The sequence below is a fragment of the Mus musculus genome, chromosome 6 (assembly GCF_000001635.26).
Source record: "Mus musculus strain C57BL/6J chromosome 6, GRCm38.p6 C57BL/6J".
Taxonomy (NCBI): domain Eukaryota; kingdom Metazoa; phylum Chordata; class Mammalia; order Rodentia; family Muridae; genus Mus; species Mus musculus.
In genome coordinates this window covers 68,290,336-68,309,109 of record NC_000072.6, presented here as the reverse complement: position 1 = coordinate 68,309,109, position 18,774 = coordinate 68,290,336, and the positions used below count along the sequence as shown (strand labels likewise).

The 18,774-nt window shown below is 39.3% G+C and overlaps 1 gene segment (V, D, J or C) and 1 further gene; both read right to left on the bottom strand.

The window, feature by feature from the left end:
- Igk (immunoglobulin kappa chain complex) overlaps nt 1–18,774 on the bottom strand; it is a 3,171,119-nt gene that overhangs the window by 2,417,645 nt on the left and 734,700 nt on the right.
- Igkv2-109 (immunoglobulin kappa variable 2-109) lies at nt 5,952–6,671 on the bottom strand. The segment is given in 2 exon segments: nt 5,952–6,264; nt 6,623–6,671. Coding segments are annotated over 2 exon segments (362 nt in total).

Here is an 18,774-nt window from a genome sequence, read left to right as displayed (position 1 = left end):
ATAAACAAACAAATAAATGTTTCATTTGTAATTCATGACAGAGAAAAACACATGTGATTACATAGAATGTAACAAACAAAAATGAGAAATAACCATGTGATAGCTGTCATTCTGATATCACTTCATTCAATTAATTTAATATGTGAAGTAATTAAAATATAAAGGAGAGGGGAATTATAATATTGTCCTGTAAATGTGTGTAGCTAAGAGGAGATTATACTGGGTAGGGTAACCTTTACCGTTGAGTGCTTAATTTGAGTAGTTTGTTAAATCTAAGAAATCAAAAGCTGCATTGGTGTTGAAAGATCAAAAGGGGGATATAGCACACAGGTTGTGATGGTTTGTATATGCTTGGTGCAGGGAATGGCACTATTTGGAGGCTTAATTGGAGTAGATGTGTCACTGTGGGCATGGGCTTAAGACCCTCATACTAGCTGCCTAAAAGTCACTCTTCCACTAGCAGCCTTCAAACAAAGCTATAGAACTCTCAGCTGTGGCTGCACCAGGCCTGCCTAGATGCTGCCCTGCACCCACTTTGATGATGGACCTATGAACCTGTAAGCCAGCAAAAATAAATGTTGTCCTTTAAATGTTTTAAGTGTTGCCTTGGTCATGGTATCTGTTCACAGCAGTAAAACCATAAAAGACTCAGGTGATATGAATAGGCAAAGAGACTGATGAATAGGGAGAGTTAAGTGTGAAAGTGTGGAATATGGGACATATACCATGCCAACAGAGAAACTGCCACAGGACTGGTGATGTCAAACATGTTCAAACTGCAGAAATCTCAAAAGTTGAGACCCGCAGGAGGGGAACTAACTCCTTTCCTGTTTCCTGGCCTGCTTCTGAGCATGGAAACCAAATACTCCCCAACCAGTTAGACAGAGATTGTCAGTCAAATAGCACATAACCTGGAATTCTACTCGATACAAATAGAGCAGACTGGGGCAATAGAACACATTTAGCCCACAAATCCCATTCCACTCCCCAAGGTTTTTGAAGTCCCAGTCAACATGTGATAAAGCACACAAGTTGTTTTCTTGAGGATAATCAGAGACTAGCTGATTGCACTGATTTGTAATACTTGAAGAACTTTCCCCATTTTCTCCCAGACAAGACATCACTGGACTTTTGTACTCACCTGGATGGAAGGTTTCTATCTCTTGCAGAAGCTCTCATCGGAGCATAGGCCCCTGACATCACCACTGCCACCACACCTCCCATGTGACTATGATCCAAGGCCAGTGTCTACTGCCTGTCCCTCTTTATTATGTAAGAGCTGTAACACTTTTCAGCTTTCCAAGCTGGACTGGAGTGACATGATTCCTATTTGTCCTGGATTCTGCTTCACTTTCTCCAAGCCTGGTGGGCAGCAGCATCTGATGTCATAGAAGGAAGAAGTAGATTGCTGACCCAACCCATTTTAGACTTTTTCCTGCTCTCTTCAAGTCATTGCACTGGATGCATCCAGGCACCTTGGGAAGAGAGGGTGAAGCTGGAACCACAAAGGACGATATTCATTTAATTTTAGCAATATGATTATCTGCAATTGCCTCCAGTTTTCTGAAACTAGTATAATGTTATTTTATTTAATTTTTGAAATGCACTTCTTTATTCAGATATAAAGGAAAAGGACATGATAAAATTTCCCATTATATACATGTATCAGGAAAGGATTGTATTGCTTAAGGTAACCTAGAAAGTTATGTGCTTAACTTGGAGTAGTTGTTGAATCTTAACTTAGAATGAAATGTTGGAGTGAGAAAGGGAAGGAAAGACCCTACATGGTGTTGAGGAGGGTGTTGTGGAAGATAAAACTAACAATAAGAGTGTAGTAGATGAAGGGTGAGGGTGTCAAAATACTCACAGGAGGAAATACAGAAACAAAGAATGGAGCAGAGATTGAAGGAAAGTCCATCCAGAGACTATCCCACACTGGCATCCATCCCCTATATACAGTAACCAAACCTAGACAATATTGTGGATGCCAAGAAGTGCTTGCTTGACAGGAGCCTGATATGGCTGTCTCCTGAGAGGCTCTGCCAGAGTCAGACAAAAAAAGATGTGGATGCTTGCAGTCAACCAACCATTGGACAGGGACCCTAATGGAGGAATTAGAGAAAGGACTGAAGGAACTGAATGGGTTTGCAACCCCATAGGAAGAACAACAATATCAATGAACCAGACCTCACAGAGCTCCTAGGGATGAAATCATCAAAGAGTATACACATGGACTAACTCATGTCTCCAGGCAAATATGCAGCAAAAGATGGCCTTTTAGGGCATCAGTGGCAGGAGAGGCCCTTGATCCTATGAAGGCTCTATGCTCCAGTATAGATGAATGCCAGGGTTGCGATCTGGGAGTGTGTGGGTAGGTGGGGGAACACCCTCATAGAAGCAGTGGGCTGGGGAATGGGAGAGGGCAGTTCTGGAAGGGAAACCAGGAAAGGGAATAACATTTGAAATGTAAATAAAAAAAAATAAAAGAAAAAAATGGATGTTTTAAACAGCCATAAAATAATATATTATTTGATAATTTTCATATATGTTGATATTACTGATATAAAAGAATTTAAATAGACTTACACTGCATAGGGCAGAATACTCAACCCAAAAGCTTTAGGTAGCAAAAGGAATAAGCCCTGTGACAGGATTGTATTCTTTTCCTTCAAGATACTGAAGCTGTTTAGTTTACTGAAGATCCCCCCAAAAATACATGTGATTTTCCTTGTTCTTGAAAGCTGTGGTGGTTTGGATGAGAATACAGTACAGAAATTCAATTATTAGAAAATTTGTTGTCTTAGAGTTTTACTGCTGTGAAGAGACACCATGACCAAATCAAGTCTTATGAAGGACAACATTTAACTGGATATGGTTTATAGGTTCAGAGGTTTAGTCCATTATCATCAAGGTGGGGGAGCATGGAAGCATCTAGGCAGACATGGAGCAGGCAGAGATTAGGGTTCTACATCTTCTTCTGAAGGATGTGAGTGGAAGACTGACTTCCAGGCAGGTAGGATGAGGGTCTTAAGCCCATGCCCATTCCAACAAGGTCATACCTCCTATAGTGCTACTCCCTGGGCAAAGCATATACAAACCATCATACTTGCTCTCCAGTTGCTGTCACTGTACCAGTTGGTGGTGTGGCCTTGCTAACAGAAGCATATAATTGGCGGCAAACTCTGGAATCTTAAAGATACACATAATTCCTTTTTTTGTTCTTTACTTTCTACATATAGTTAACATGTGTGCTCTCCTCTGGCAAGCATGCCTTCTCTACACCATCATAAATTCTGACCCACTCATTTTTAACTACTTTCAGTCATAACATTTATCACAAGTATAGTATTCTAATTAAGAGAGTTCCCAAGCAGAATTTTATAGTGAAATGCTATTTATATATGTACCACACACATTTGTCAAAGGATGTAAAAATTCTAGTCAGTATTAACTAGAGACAAGGGAGATACTGGTGGATAGATTTCATAGTACCAAAGGGTGTTATATGAGCAGGTAAGGGGGGAAAAATGGGCAGTCCTATGCAGCTGCTGTGAACCCTGTGAACTGCAATAATGACTTTGCATGTAAGATGTAAGTTTTGATCATGTGACTAAGATTGACACAGATGTTATGGGTTATCCCACAGCTTTTCAAAACTAGGTTTAAGACCTTAACCACAGGAAGCAACACATGAATGGCACTGCAAATCTTCCCCAAAACAAAAGGTTTAGGAGTTCACAGCACCAAAGTCATAACTTACTACTATTATTTTACAAAATTGACTCAGTGTAAAACAATCCTCCAAAATTATAATTCTCAACATATAGATTAGCACAGCTTTCAGACCTCATTAGAAAAGTTTCTTTGTCTGGGCTTGGTGGCTGATTATGGGATGGATCCCCAGGTGGGGTAGTCTCTGGATAGTCCATCCTTTCGTCTTAGCTCCAAACTTTGCTCTGTAACGCCTTTCATGGTTAGTTTGTTCTCTATTCTAAGGAGTAATGAAGTATCCACCCGTTGGTCTTCCCTCTTCTTGATTTTCTTGTGTTTTGCAAATTATATCTTGGGTGTTCTATGTTTCTGGGCTGATATCCACTTATCAGTGAGTACATATCTAATGACTTCTTTTGTGATTGGGATACCTCACTAAGGATGATATCCTCCAGATACAACCATTTGTCCAAGAATTTCATAAACCCATTGTTTTTAATACCTGAGTAGTACTCCATTGTGTAAATGTACCATATTTTCTGTATCCATTCTTCTGTTGAGGGACATCTGGGTTCTTTCCAGCTCTGGCTATTATAAATAAGGCTGCTATGAACATAGTGGAGCATGTGTTCTTATTACCAGTTGGAACTTCTTCTGGGTATATGCCAGAAAGACTTTGCTGAACAGACCCTGTTATAGCTGTCTTGTATGAGGCTATGCCAGTGCTTGGCAAATAGAGAAGTGGATGCTCACAATCATCTATTGGATGCATCACAGGGCCCCCAATGGAGAAGCTAGAGAAAGTACCCAAGGAGCTGAAGGGGTTTGCAACCCTATAGGTGGAACAATAATATGAACTAACCAGTACCCCCAGAGTTCATATCTCTAGCTGCATATGTAGCAGAAGATGGCCTGGTTGGCCATCACTGGGAAGAGAGGCCCCTTGGTATTGCAAACTTTATATGCCCCAGTACAGGGAAATGCCAGGGCCAAGAAATGGGAGTATGTGGGTAGGAGAGCAGGGCGGAGGGAGGGTATAGGAAACTTTAGGGATAGCATTTGAAATGTATAGAAAGAAAATATCTAATAAAAATAAATAAATAAATAAGTAAATAAATAAATAAATAAATAAATGAGAAAAGATTCTTTGTTTAGTGAATGGTGACTGAGCGACAGTATAATAAATATATGAGTACATGAGTGATTATAATTGCTGTGCTCAGCCTAAAATGAGGCATCTATATCACATGTCATTTCCAAGGCTCAGGGACCATTATTACAGAAGAGGGGTATAAAGATAATAAAAGCCAGTAGTTAGCCGGGTGGTGGTGGTGCATGCCTTTACTCCCAGCCCTTGGGAGGCAGAAGCAGGCAGATTTCTGAGTTCAAGGGCAGCCTGGTGCACAGAGTGAGTTATAGGACAGCCAAGGCTATACATAGAAACCCTGTCTCAAAAAGCCAAGGGGGGGAAAAAAAGAGCCAGTAGTTGTTAATTTTTTATTTGCATTTTAACTTTTCATGGCAGTCTGTTTATTAATGATTACATTATGGATCCATTTGTTAGATTTTTTGATTAATTTTGTTATATGTTTTATTCTATGTATATTCTAGTTAATAATTCCTGAATGCATAGGTTCCATTTGTTCTAAGGACTCAGATACCCACTATTTTGACTCTTTCAACATCTATTTCTTACAAAGTCTTACATCATTTTCTATTGGTGCATCACATGGAATCAACAAATGTTTCCCAAGCCTGGCATAGCAACATGTTATCAATAAGCTTACATGAAAGTAAAAGTCAGAAAAAAGTTATTTAATCTGGATACGTTGGAAGGTGGGACAAATACATCCAGAGAACTAGACGAGTCCTGAAATGAGATTGAAGATAAAATATAAGGCTACCAATATGCACATTGATGTCGTCTTGGCCAAGGTGTGGTCCTGCCTACCACTAATCATAACTGAGTGCACTTGTTCCTATCGAATAAGGCATTTTATGAAATATCATTACTGCAGAGAAGTTGCTGCATCTTCTTCAAGCATGAACCCTCATGGAATGTTTCATTTCCTAGGGCTTCATTTTTCTTAGGTGAAATTCAGAGGAAAACAAGAATCTCTTAAAAAAAAATATTCACTTTCCCATGCTGGAAACATCATGTTACACCCAAAACAAAGAACTTACCAGGCAGCTTTGTCAACTGAGGCAAGGGTGTTTTTGTTCAGGGCTGTATCAGTGTGGGAGGAAGTTCTAGATTTTGAGCACAGTAATAAACACCCACATCCTCAGCCTCCACTCTGCTGATTCTCAGTGTGAAATCAGTTCCTGACCCACTGCTACTGAACCTGTCTGGGACTCCTGAGGCAAGGTTGGACATCTGATAAATCAGGAGCTGAGGAGACTGGCCTGGCTTCTGCAGATACCAATACAAATAAGTGATGCCATTACTATGTAGGAGACTCTTACTAGACCTGCAGGAGATGGAAGCTGATGTTCCAAGAGTGACTGGATTGGAGAATGCAGCCTGCGTCATCACAATATCTGCAGTGGATCCTGCAATAAGAGAATTAATTGGTTATGTAAAAAAATGATACGATGAAGTGAATTTCTTTCCTTTATTTTTTTCTACTTATTTTGTTCATGTCTTTCACTCATACTCTAAAAGTGCTCCACATAAAATATGCATGTAGAGGAAGCACAGAGAGTCTCTAGCATTTGACTTTTGGCTTTGGAACTGTCAGAGTTGTCACAGAAAAACAGACCTTAATCTCTTCACACTTTGAACCTCACAAGTCCTTTACTGGAGAACAGAACTGTATATCTCAGACATGTACAGAACATACATATTTATCATCATGTCTCAGAAATCCCCCTCCCTCAAAATTCTCCTTCTTCATCTTTGTCTCCTTACCAGGGATCCAGAGCACAAGCAGCCCCAGAAGCTGAGCAGAGAACCTCATTCTGCGAACTTGATATGGTGAGTCAAAAGTAATCAAGACAGAAAGAGGAGTGAGCTTTTACCCTGCACCTGCAAGAAGAGGTCCTCCCTAGGGAGCAATATGCAAATCTCCTGGTTGATAGAGCTGTGTAAAAAGTACCTAGAGAGTTAAAAAATCCCACTCTCAAGAGTTACTTGACAAAGTTCATTCCATGTTTGTAGAAAACTAACTCAGTCCTCACTGCCAATATTAGGGCAGATGAATTCCACTGTGAAACTTGAATCTGTGTGAATAGAGACCTGCAGGATCTAAAGACAAAGCACCACTAGATAGTCACACAGAACCATGCAATCTTTTCAATAACCTTGAAAAAATAAAGATTAAAAATTTTAAAAAAGATTGTTGTGGAAGCAAGAGTGTGCTATAGTGTATCACACAGTATACACTTTTGTCTATACATCTTTACCTGCAAATGTTCACTGCATTGAGTCATTAGTCTGGTTCAAGGCCTCTGGCTTTTGCTATACTATCAATACTTGTTCCTCACTAGGACTCTACTCAGATATTCTGTTGTTACTTATATCATAGAGCTCTTGCACCTTTGGATCAGGAGGAACAGTCCCTTCATGCACTCCAGCAGTTCTGAGATAGAGAAGTTATTAGGGTGGGCCTGGTTCAAGACCTGATTGGTAGCTGAATTGCTCTATCTGTCAGGTTTTCTGTACCCATAGGGCCAGGATGAACTTCCCAGCACTGGTTAGATCATCCATTCATTGCCTTAGAAGCAAAGACTGGGAACAACTGTCTTGCTTTCATGCCCAAAGGGCGAGCTAAGCTATACTCACACCATTAGGCAACCTGGAGGACCTATTTCTTGAGTGCTGAAGCTGGTGATGAATGGGATGAGCACTCTGGTTCTCACGATCTTGGAGCCAGCTCTCTCATCTGCTAAAGTTGTCAATGGGCAATAGGAAAAATATGTCTCTCTTTTTTTTATTGGATATTTTTGTTATTTGTAGTTCAAATATTATCCCCATACCAGGTCAACCAATCTCTCGTAAATGCCCAACCCAGCCGCCGCCCCCCCCCCCCCGCAACGGCTTCTATGAGCATGTTCTCCCACCTACTGTGATGGTTTGTATATTCTTGGGCCAGGGAGTGGCACCATTTGGATGTGTGACCTGGTTCGAGTATGTGTATCACTGTGGGTGTGGGCATAAGATCCTCATCCTAGCTGCCTGGAAGTCAGTCTTCCACTAGGAGCCTTTGGATGAAGACAGAACTCTCAGCTCCTCCTGCACTATACCTGCTGTGCTCCCAACTTGATGTTGATGGATTCAACCTCTGTACCTGTAAGCCAGCCCCAATTAAATGTTGTTTTTTATAAGACTTGACTTGGTCATGGTTTTCTGTTCACAGCAGTAAATCCCCAACTAAGACATCTACTCTCCCACTCCTGCTCTCCCTGCCTTTGCATTCTCTAGCACTGGGGAATTGATCTTTATCAGGACCAAGGGCCTCCACTCATATTGTCCTTCAACAAGGACAGCTATATATGTAGCTGAAACCATAGGTCACTTCATTAGTAATCCCTGGTTGGTGGCTTAGGCCCTGGGAGATCTAGGGTGTCTGGTTGTTTGATATTCTTGTTCTACTTATGGGGTTGGAAACCCCTTCAGCTCCTTTAGTCCTTTCTCTAGCTCCACCATTGAGGACACTGAGCTGAGTCAAATGGTTGACTGCTAGCATCCACCTCTATATTTGTCAGGCTCTGGCACAGCCTTTCAGGAGACAGCTATATCAGGTTCCTGTCAGCATGTATTTCTTGGCATTCACAATAGTGTCTGCTTTCAGTGACTGTATATGGGATGGATCTCCAGGTGAGGCAGTCTCTGGATGGTCTTTCCTTTAGTCTCTGCTCCATACTTTGTCTCCATATTTCCTACTGTGAGTATTTTGTTTCCCCTTCCAAGAAAGACTGAAGCACCCACACCTTTGGTCTTCCTTCTTCTTGAGCTTAATGTGGTCTGTGAACTGTATCTTGGGTATTCTGAGCTTTTCGGCTAATACCCACTTATCGGTGAGTGCATACCATGTGTGTTCTTTTGTGACTAGGTACCTCACTCAGGGTATGTTCTAGTTCCATCCATTTGCCTAATAGTTTCATGACATCATTATTTTTGATAGCTGAGTAGTATACCATTGTGTTAATATATGACATTTTCTGTATCCATTCCTCTGTTGAGGGGCATTTGGGTTCTTTCCAGCTTCTGGATATTATAAATAAGGCTGCTATGAACATAGTGGAGAATGTGTCATTGTTATATATTGGGGCATCATTTGGTTATATGACAAGGAATGGTATAGCTGGATCCTCAGTAATACAATGTCCAACTTTCTGAGGAACTGCCAGATTTATTTCAAGAGTGATTCTACCAGCTTGCAATCCTACCAATAATGGGGGAGTGTTCCTCTTTCCTCACATCCTCGCCAGCATCTTCTGTCACTAGAGTTTTATATCTTAGCCCTGCTGACTGATGTGAGGTGTACTCTCAGGTTTGTTTTTACATCTCTCCTATGGCCAAGCCACCTTATGGTGGATGAGGGACAGGGACAGCACTCCCTTGATCATGCCCTCAGAATGGCTTTTCATTTTCCTAATCATCAGAGCCAGCTCTAAAGTGCTACCAGGACCAAGTACAGATCTTACCCAAAAGTAGTCAGAGGTGGCAGCATATAACAAGATGTCCACATGGTTTTTGCTTATAGTATTGCACATCAACATTGACACAACCCCCTTATGTTGCATGTCCACAGACCCAAGCATGGCCCTCATAGCTATTATAGGCCAAGACAATCAACCTTTGTCTCAGGTGCCAGGACAGGATATTCACATCAGGCTTTTCTTCTCCATGTGCACATCTCCAGTTCTTCCTTTGTTCATATTACTAAAACTGATCCAATTCTCTTTCTCTCCCACTCTCTACCATACCTTTTCATTTTGTATTGTCTCCCTCTGAGGGCAGGGCATGAGGCAGGCAGACCTCTGGGTGTCTTCTGCCGGGCAGTGGTTCATAGCAGAGGGTAGGCCTTCATAGAATAATGTTTTTTTAATATAGGTGCTCACAATATAACTCTCACTAACCTGGAACTCACAGAGATCCATCTGTCTTTGAATTATTACTATTGTCTCAAAACATTTTGAGACTAAAATGCCATAGTGGCATTTTAATAGTTCTTATTTTTAATATTAATTTTATTTATATGTGTGGGTTTGTTTTGTGTGTGTGTGTGTGTGTGTGTGTGTGTGTGTGTGTGTGTGTGTGTGTGTGTGAGATTAAAGAAACACTTGCATGGGTTTCAACCTGCAGAGGCTAGAAGAGTGTGTCATGATCCCTGGAATTGAAAATGAGCTCTGAAGATGATTGTGAACTACTATGTAGATCCTGGGAGTTTAAGTCAGGTCATCTGGAAGATCAGTCAGTGTTCTTAACTACAGAGTCACCATCTCAGTCCCTTAGTAAGGTTTTAAATGAGCACTATTGAAAATAAAAAAAGTTTGTTGCTTACCCTCACCCCTTTTTTCTCCAATATTACTGCACTAACATTAATCTCCTTTTACCTCTCTGTTGCACTCTGAAAGTCATCTTCAGTTTTTTAAGAAGAAGCTGGCCACTTGTCCTTTTTTGAGAAATGTGACCTTCAGGTCAATTGCCCATTAAAATTTAAATTTGTATTTTCTTACTTTTGACTTGTCTGCAGTCAAATTTGAAGTTGAATACTAGCCCCATCTTAATATTCATATGCAAATATTTTCTCAATATGTGAGTTATTGCTTCATTGTGTTAGCCACATTGCTTGAGTATTTAGCATTTCAGGAATTCAGTAGGATTCCTGTACTACTCTCTGAAATATTCAGTGGTAATTACCAACTCATCTGAAGGCAGATTAGTCAGGATCAAAACCCCACAGTGTTTTGACACAGATATATTCTAGAGTATGAATCTGTTTGCACATCTGCATTTGATAAACACTGTAAGTGCCCACTGTAGACTTTGAAGGGATAATAACATACTTGAAAAAATTAGGAGAAGAAAGCAAATGGTATTAATTTGGCTGTTGCTAAAACAACTTTGAGTAACATGTGCTGAAGAAATGGCAGGAAAGGTATGTCAAAGAATTTATAGCAATTTCTTTCAGAAATTTTAAGAATTTTGTTTTCTTTCTTAAGCATAGGAAAAAAGCATCAGTTATAGCACTGAGCTGGAGGGGTTCTTTGTGTTTGGCTTCTTGTCCACTCTATTCTCGACTGACACATAAGTGTTCAGTGTTGTGACATTTAGAGCTTGGCACTCAGTCTCCTGTTGTCAGCACTTTGAACAGTTATATATACCTGCATTAATTAGTGTATATTTCAAAAGGAGCCTATATGTTTCAATACATAGAATATCTTGGATAATTAAACAGGTCATTGAACATGAACCTAAAGTTGTAAACTGTTTTAAGTCTGTTTCAAACAAAGATGGCTTGGATTTTTTTCTTCTGTGTTAGCTCACTCACTAGATATTACAAATAATAGACCATACAGAAATTCTAGGCCCCACCTCAGATGATGTCCTAGGCCATTGGCCCCTCCCTGCTCTGGTACAGAAAACCTGGAAGTTTGGTCTTGGATTCCTGAATGATCACTGCATAGCTCCTGATGTTACCTCTTTCTTCTCTTCAGCAGAACAGTTATGGGAAGATTGGTAGCAGTGTGTGCCATAGCTACAGCAACCTCTAATATTTTTCCATAATAATTTCATATACATGTACATTAAAACATGGTCATATACATTCCCCAATTTCCCTGCATATGTTTTTACCAATACCTTGCTCTCCATGTGATTCACTGGCCAGTTGTACCTATTTACGTGACTGCCCTTTACTGGAAAAGCATGCTTGCAATGACAAAATATAAGCAAGGATTGTAGAGAGTAGAAGGTGGAATGAATGTGAGGACTATGTGGTCTTTTATTTATTTGAAGTCTTGTTAATAAAATAGTTAAAATCAGTCTTGAATTATAACTTAACTAATAATTTAGGAGTCTATCTTTTCTGCAGATCACTATCATGGGTCACTCACAAGACCCTGTTAGTTCCTATGCTATACCAGTAGGTACTGTGATACTAACTTAGTATCACCAACTGGCTAAAATTCACATCTGAATAGGTAAAGAAACAGATTCATAATCTAGCCAAGAAAGACAAGACTACTTTCCAAATAGGTGTAATACTGAAGGACTCATGTGGTGTGGTACAGACCTGTTGTGTGACTTGTAATAAAATCCTGAGAATCCTTAAAGCCAAAATCCTTAACCCTGATTGCCCTGAGGATCACTACCACATGATTAAGAAAAATGTCTCTGTCCACAACTTGAGAGGAACAATGAAAGCTAAGAATGCTAAATACTGTTTGACTGATTTCTATAATCCTCTAGAGGCCATTTCATCCAAATGGACATAGGAGCTAGCTACAGACTATCTTCTAGTAGTAAAAATTGTCTTTTGAACAAAATCAATATAAATCACATTAACATTTTTGAAAATAATTTAAGAGTCAAAGAACATTATAAGCAAATTATGTATATCAGATGCTGTCAAAAGAGATGGAAAAAAAAGAAGAAAAAATAAACCATGAATTTTAATTGAACCACGAAGGTTAGCACTTCTGCAAAAATAAGAAAAAAAACCCACAAAGGGAAGCATGTTAAATAAAGAGAGAGAAAGAAAGAGTATAAGGTGTCTTTTTCTCAGCAGCTTTGAAAGCTCTGAAAGCAGACTATCAATTGAGGGTGCTCCAGAAGAATACACAGAGGGCAGTCTGGGAAGAAAATATATATTGTCCCATTAAGGAGTTGTTCTTCCTTCTGTGTTCCCCTTGCTCGTCTCTGCTGTTTTTATCAGCTATTCAGAATATCTGAAGTCCCAGGAACAAGGCAGACTACCCCAATTGTAATATTTTAACAGAGGGACTACTGACAATCAAGGCAAGACTACAACTGACCTTTGATCTCAGGCTAGAATGGATGGATCTCCCTACAGGAAGTATTTTTTTACTGAAATTTTCAGCTGTTTGAGAAGAGGCAGACATAAGGACCATCATTGTCAACAAAATGATGGAAACTATTCATAACTTCAGTCATGGACAGAGAGAACATCACTGTCAAATTATGGATTACTGATGAGGGTACTGGGTGCACAAGTACATGACTTCCTATGAAAGTGTCAGAGATGTGTTTATTAGAGAATATATAAATCCTATGGAAAATATGCTAGGATTCTGTCTTAATTTACAGAACTAGAAAACACACATACCTTCTGATATCAATATTTAAAAGGGCTTTTTCACTAAAGCATGATCTCAACCCTAAGAATGTTCTGACAGTCATTCTTGACAAGATAATCATTCAATGATATGATCAAGAAATTGCATTAAAAACAAATTATTCTATAAACATATAAATTCTAATTCTGTAAGAATATTTTGAGTCAAAAGAATGGGAGGTACTATACAATTTGACAATAACAGATATTAAACAACATTCAAAAGTATTTTGGTGATTTTCTACACATGCCTATGTTGTCCTTGAGTTCATTGTGTCCTTTAAGTTATATTCTCTTTTTTTTTAATTTTTAAAAATTAGATATTTTCTTTATTTATATTTCAAATATTATCCCCTTTCCTAGTTCTCCCTCTGAAAATCCCCTATACTCTCTCCTCTCCCCCTCCTCCCCAACCTATCCACTCTGGCTTCCTGGACCAGGCATTCCCCTATACTGGAGCATAGAACCTTCACAGAACCAAGGGCCTCTCCTCCTATTGATGACCCACTAGGTCATCCTCAGGTACCTATGTAGCTAGAGCCATGAGTCTCTCTTTGTGTTCTTTGATTGGTGGTTTAGTCCCAGGGAGCTCTGGGGTTACTAGATAGTTCACATTGGTGTTCCTCCTAGGGGGCTGCAAACCCCTACAGCTCCTTGGGTACTTTCTCTAGCTCCTTCATTGAGGACCCTGTGCTCCATTTAATGGGTGACTGTGAGCATCCACTTTTGTATTAGTCAGGTACTGGCAGAGCCTCTCAGGAGACAGCTATATCAATCTCCTGTCTACAAGCTCTTGTTAACATCTGGAATAGTGTCTGTGTTTGGTGGTTTTTTTATGGGATGAATTCCCAGGTGGGACAGGTTCTGGATGGTCATGCCTTCATTCTCTGCTCTGAACTTTGTCTCTGTAACTCCTTACATGAGTATTTTGTTCCCCCTTCTAAAAGGAAAGTGTCCACACTCTGGTTTTCCTTCTTGCGTTTCATTTGTTTTTCAAATTTTATCTTGGGAATTCTGAACTGCTGGGCTAATATCCACTTATCACTGATTGCATATCATGTGTGATCTTTTGTGTTTGGGTTACCTCACTCAGAATAATATCCTCCAGATACATCCATTTGTCTAAGAATCTCATGAATTCATTGTTTTTAATTTCTGAGTAGTATTCCATTGTGTAAATGTGCCACATATTCTGTATTCATTCCTCTGTTGAGGAACATCTGAGTTCTTTCCAGCTTCTGGCTATTATAAATAAGATAGTGAGGAACATAGATCATGTGTCCTTATTAAAGTTGGAGCACCTTTCTGGGTGTATACCCAGGAGTGGTATCTTATTGCTGGATCTTCAGGTAGAACTATGTCCAATTTTCTGAGGAACTGCCAAAATGATTTCCAGAGTGGTTGTACCAGCTTGCAGTCCCACCAGCAATGGAGGAGTGTTTCTCCTTCTCCACATCCTTGCCAGCATCTACTGTCACCTGCGTTTTTGATCTTAGCCATTCTGACTGGTGTGAAGTTGAATCTCAGGATTGTTTTGATTTTCATTTCCATGATGACTAAGGATGTTGAACATTTTTTTAGGTGCTTCTCAGCCTTTTAGTATTCCTCAGTTAATAATTCTTGGCTTATCTCTGTATCCCATTTTTAATAGGGTTTAATAGAGTTCTCTGGAGTTTAACTTCTTGAATTCTTTGTACATATCAGATCGTAGCGGTCTTTCAGATTTAGGATTGGTAAGGATCTTTTCCCTATCTGTTGGTTGACTTATTGTCTTATTGAAAGTTTCCTTTGCCTTACAGAAGCTTTGCAATTTTATGAGGTCCCATTTGTTAATTACTGATCATTGAGTAGAAGCCACATGCATATATTGTTCTTGAGTTCATTGTGTCCTTTAGGTTATATTCTCAATACTTCCTTTTATCCCTCTTCTGATTCTGATTAATCCCTGTCTCTGCCTCTCAGTGTCTTTCTCTTTCTCTGACTCTCTTTGCCTCTCTCTCTCTCTCTCTCTCTCTCTCTCTCTCTCTCTCTCTTTCTGTTTCTGTCTGCCCCCTCTCTCCCTCTCCCCTCCTCTTCCCTCCCCTGCTTTCCCCTCTCCTCTCCCCCCCCCTGATATTTCTACTTTTAAAGACAAGGATGACCTAGGATGATCGAAGGATGATCTAGGATGATCTAAGGTGGTTCCAGGTAGGAGTGTACAGGCTACAGAATCAGTGGAGCAGCTGGGACAGGATTCTATTTTCTTACATATGCACCCAGGAGATGGGGCTATTCCTCAGCTCTCTGTGCACATTCCCAGCCTTGGGAGAGCTTGACTCCAGGGGGTGCTGTGATACAGGGACTCAGGAAAGATCACCATTTTCTCTCCAGTGATTTGCACAGGCTGCAGAAGGAGCAGAGCAGCTGGGACAGTATCCAACCTGCCTCTATCTGCACACAGGAGGTGGGGCTGTACTGCAGCACTCTGTGCACAGGTCTTGCTAGTAGAGAGCTGGTCTCTCAGGAGGGCTGACACAGGCTTACAGACCCACAGGATGAATAAGCTCTAGCTAGAGACAGCAAGATCATCTAACACCAGAGATTACCAGATGGCAAAGGCAAATACAAGAATCTTACCAACAAAAACCAAGACTACTTGGCATCATCAGAACCCACTACTCCTAACAGAGTAAGTCCAGGATTCCCCAACAGAATGGAAAAAAAAAAAGATTGAGGTTTAAAATCATATCTCATGATGCTGGCAGAGTATTTTAAGAAGGACCTAAACAACTCCCTTAAAAATTACAAAACACAAGAAAACAGGTAGAAGCCTTTCCCGATTTCTTTCCTAAGGTTTCTATCTCCAGAGTTGTCTACCTTTGGGTTTTCTTTATTGTTTCTACTTCTCTTTTTAGATCTTGGATGGTTTTGTTCAATTCCATAACCTGTTTCGTTGTGTTTCCCTGTAATTCTTTAAAAGGTTTTTGTGCTTCCTCTTTAAGGCCTTCTACCTGTTTAGCCATGTTCTCCTGTATTTCTTTAAGTGAGTTATTTCCTTACTAAAATCCTCTGCCAGAATCATGAGATATGATTTTAAATCTGAATCTTGCTTTTCAGGTATGTTGGGGTATCCAGGATTAGCTCAGGTGGGAGTGCTGGGTTCCAAGGATGGTGAGTGGTCTTTGTTTCTGTTAGTAAGATTCTTACATTTGCCTTTGGCCATCTGGTAATCTCTGGTGTTATTTGTTATAGCTGTCTCTGGCTGTAGCATGTTCCTCCTGTGATTCTTTAGCCTCTGTCAGCACTACTGGGAGTCCAACTCTCTCCTGGGTCTCAGAGGTCAGAGTACTCTCTGCAGGCCACCTCTCCTCTGAAAGGGAAGGAGTGCAGATGTCTGGAACTCAGATCTGCCTCCTGGCTGAAGATGAAGTCCAAACTGTGTCCTGTCCCAAAAGCTATGTTGCTTCTGCAGTCCACAGGCTCTCCTGCGCAGTCTGGTCTCTGAGGGACAAGGGAAACAAGATGGCTCTCCCACTTTGTCAGGAGGCCAGAGCCCTCCCTGTTATTCACATTTCTGTATAAGTAATTCTGAATTAACAAATTTCCTTTTAAAAACTTGACTTTTCGGTGTGTGTTTGTGTATACAATAAATGTGCCAATTTAATAGCCTTTCTATAAAAAAAAATAATAATCAAGAAATAAATGAAGGAAGGAAAAAGGAAAGAAATAGCAAAAGAAAGTTAGTTAGAAAGAGAGAAAGAGAGAAAGAGAGAAAGGAAGAAAGGAAGAAAGGAAGAAAGGAAGAAAGGAAGAACGGAAGAACGGAAGAACGGAAGAAAGGAAGAACGAAAGAACGAAAGAACGAAAGAACGAAAGAACGAAAGAACGAAAGAACGAAAGAACGAAAGAACGAAAGAACGAAAGAACGAAAGAACGAAAGAACGAAAGAAAGAAAGAAAGAAAGAAAGAAAGAAAGAAAGAAAGAAAGAAAGAAAGAGAGACGAGATGAGCATATCAGAAGCCAGTGCTGAGTAAAATAAATGAAGGTAAGGACAAGAAGAAATTCACATGTGCTTGATAATGTAATAATGAAAGAGACAGACAGCCTCAAATCATAGTGTTTCATTTCTCTGAGAAGAGAAATATTGTAACTCTTAGCAAGGCTAAATACTACACAGTATCCCGACATTCCACATTAAAAATGTAGAATTATGAAACATACACTCTAAGTATGTTTAACTACTGAGTCACCTTTAAAGCTCCTGGAAGTGTCTAGTCTTCTGGGAATGTCAATCTTTTGGTCTTGATGAATGACTTCCCATTCTGTGTCCATTTGCACTGTGAATCTATCATGTAAGCAGAGTGGAGTCTTTGTGTATATGTAATATTGGTTTTTTACATTTTGAAATATTTATGTCAAATAATAATTCATATATTATGTATTCAAATTAATATGTAATAACTATTTACTTCATCCATATATTATTCTTCACATTATATTCTGTCCCATCTTTTTAATTTACTTTCTCTCCTATGTACTTTTTTACTTTTCATATCTCAGTTGAATGAATACATACAGGATATGCCCTTCAGTGTCTTAAATTTCTCAGTACAATTGATTTTTCAAGGTTCATTCAGGTTCTGTGAGTAAATAAATAAAATGTCTCTATTGCTGGATCTTCTAGTCATGATAACATTTGTTCAAAAATATGAATGTTTTTATCTTTTTTAACCTTGAGAAAATTTTAAGGTACTATTAATATTTTTGTATCAGATTATACATGAACATATATTTCCACTTATCATTAGCAGATACATAGAGGAGTATTTGGGAGCCCTAATGTCAGATATAAAATTGAAACCTACTATAGTTTAGTAACTGTAGATTTCTTAGTGTTGCAGTTTCAATGTTTTGCAATGTACCTTTTTCTTCAAGTCATTGGATTCTTATTTTAATATTTTTGTTTTGCTTTCTTGTATGATGGAGAGACTATAATTCAACGTATGTATGCAGATGCACTGGTTTTAGTTTGTTCACAGCTCTCCCTTTATTTTTCATCTTTTAAAAAAAATTTTCTGGGTTGCTGATTATTTAATATGAATGTAACTATGTTGCAAGTACTTTCCACATTTTTGAGAAAATGTGACTACTAATATAATTTTTTTTTGAGACAGGGTTTCTCTCTCTATAATCCTGGCTGTCCTGAAACTCACTCTGTAGACCAGGTTGGCCTAGAACTCAGAAATCTGCCTGTCTCTACCTCCCAAGTGCTGGGATTAAAGGTGTGTGCCACCACCACCTGGCTGTGACTACTACTGTCAAGTAAATGTGTTTTATCTTGATGTAGCATTCAAATTTAAATCAACACTTCAATTATTTATCTGTGTATTAGTGTTAAAGAAATATTTCAATAGTTATAATATGTAGACAATTAAACTGTTCCTTACACAGAGAAATATATGCAGAATATATTGTTTGAATACATGATAAACTATTTTTCAGCATTAATTATAAAGTGAATTGGGACACTTAAGAATGAAAGAAAATATAATTTTAATTAAAGAGCACTCTCACTAATATATATATATATATATACATATACAAGTACATACAAGTCATTGTTGTTAGCAGCAAATACAGTTACAGTATACATGCGTGATAGACTACATACCCAGAAATTTCTGATTTAATTATTGGCAGGAAGCATTTCCCTGTTGGGAGCCGCCCCCACATTCGCCGTTACAAGATGGCGCTGACATCCTGTGTTCTAAGTGGTAA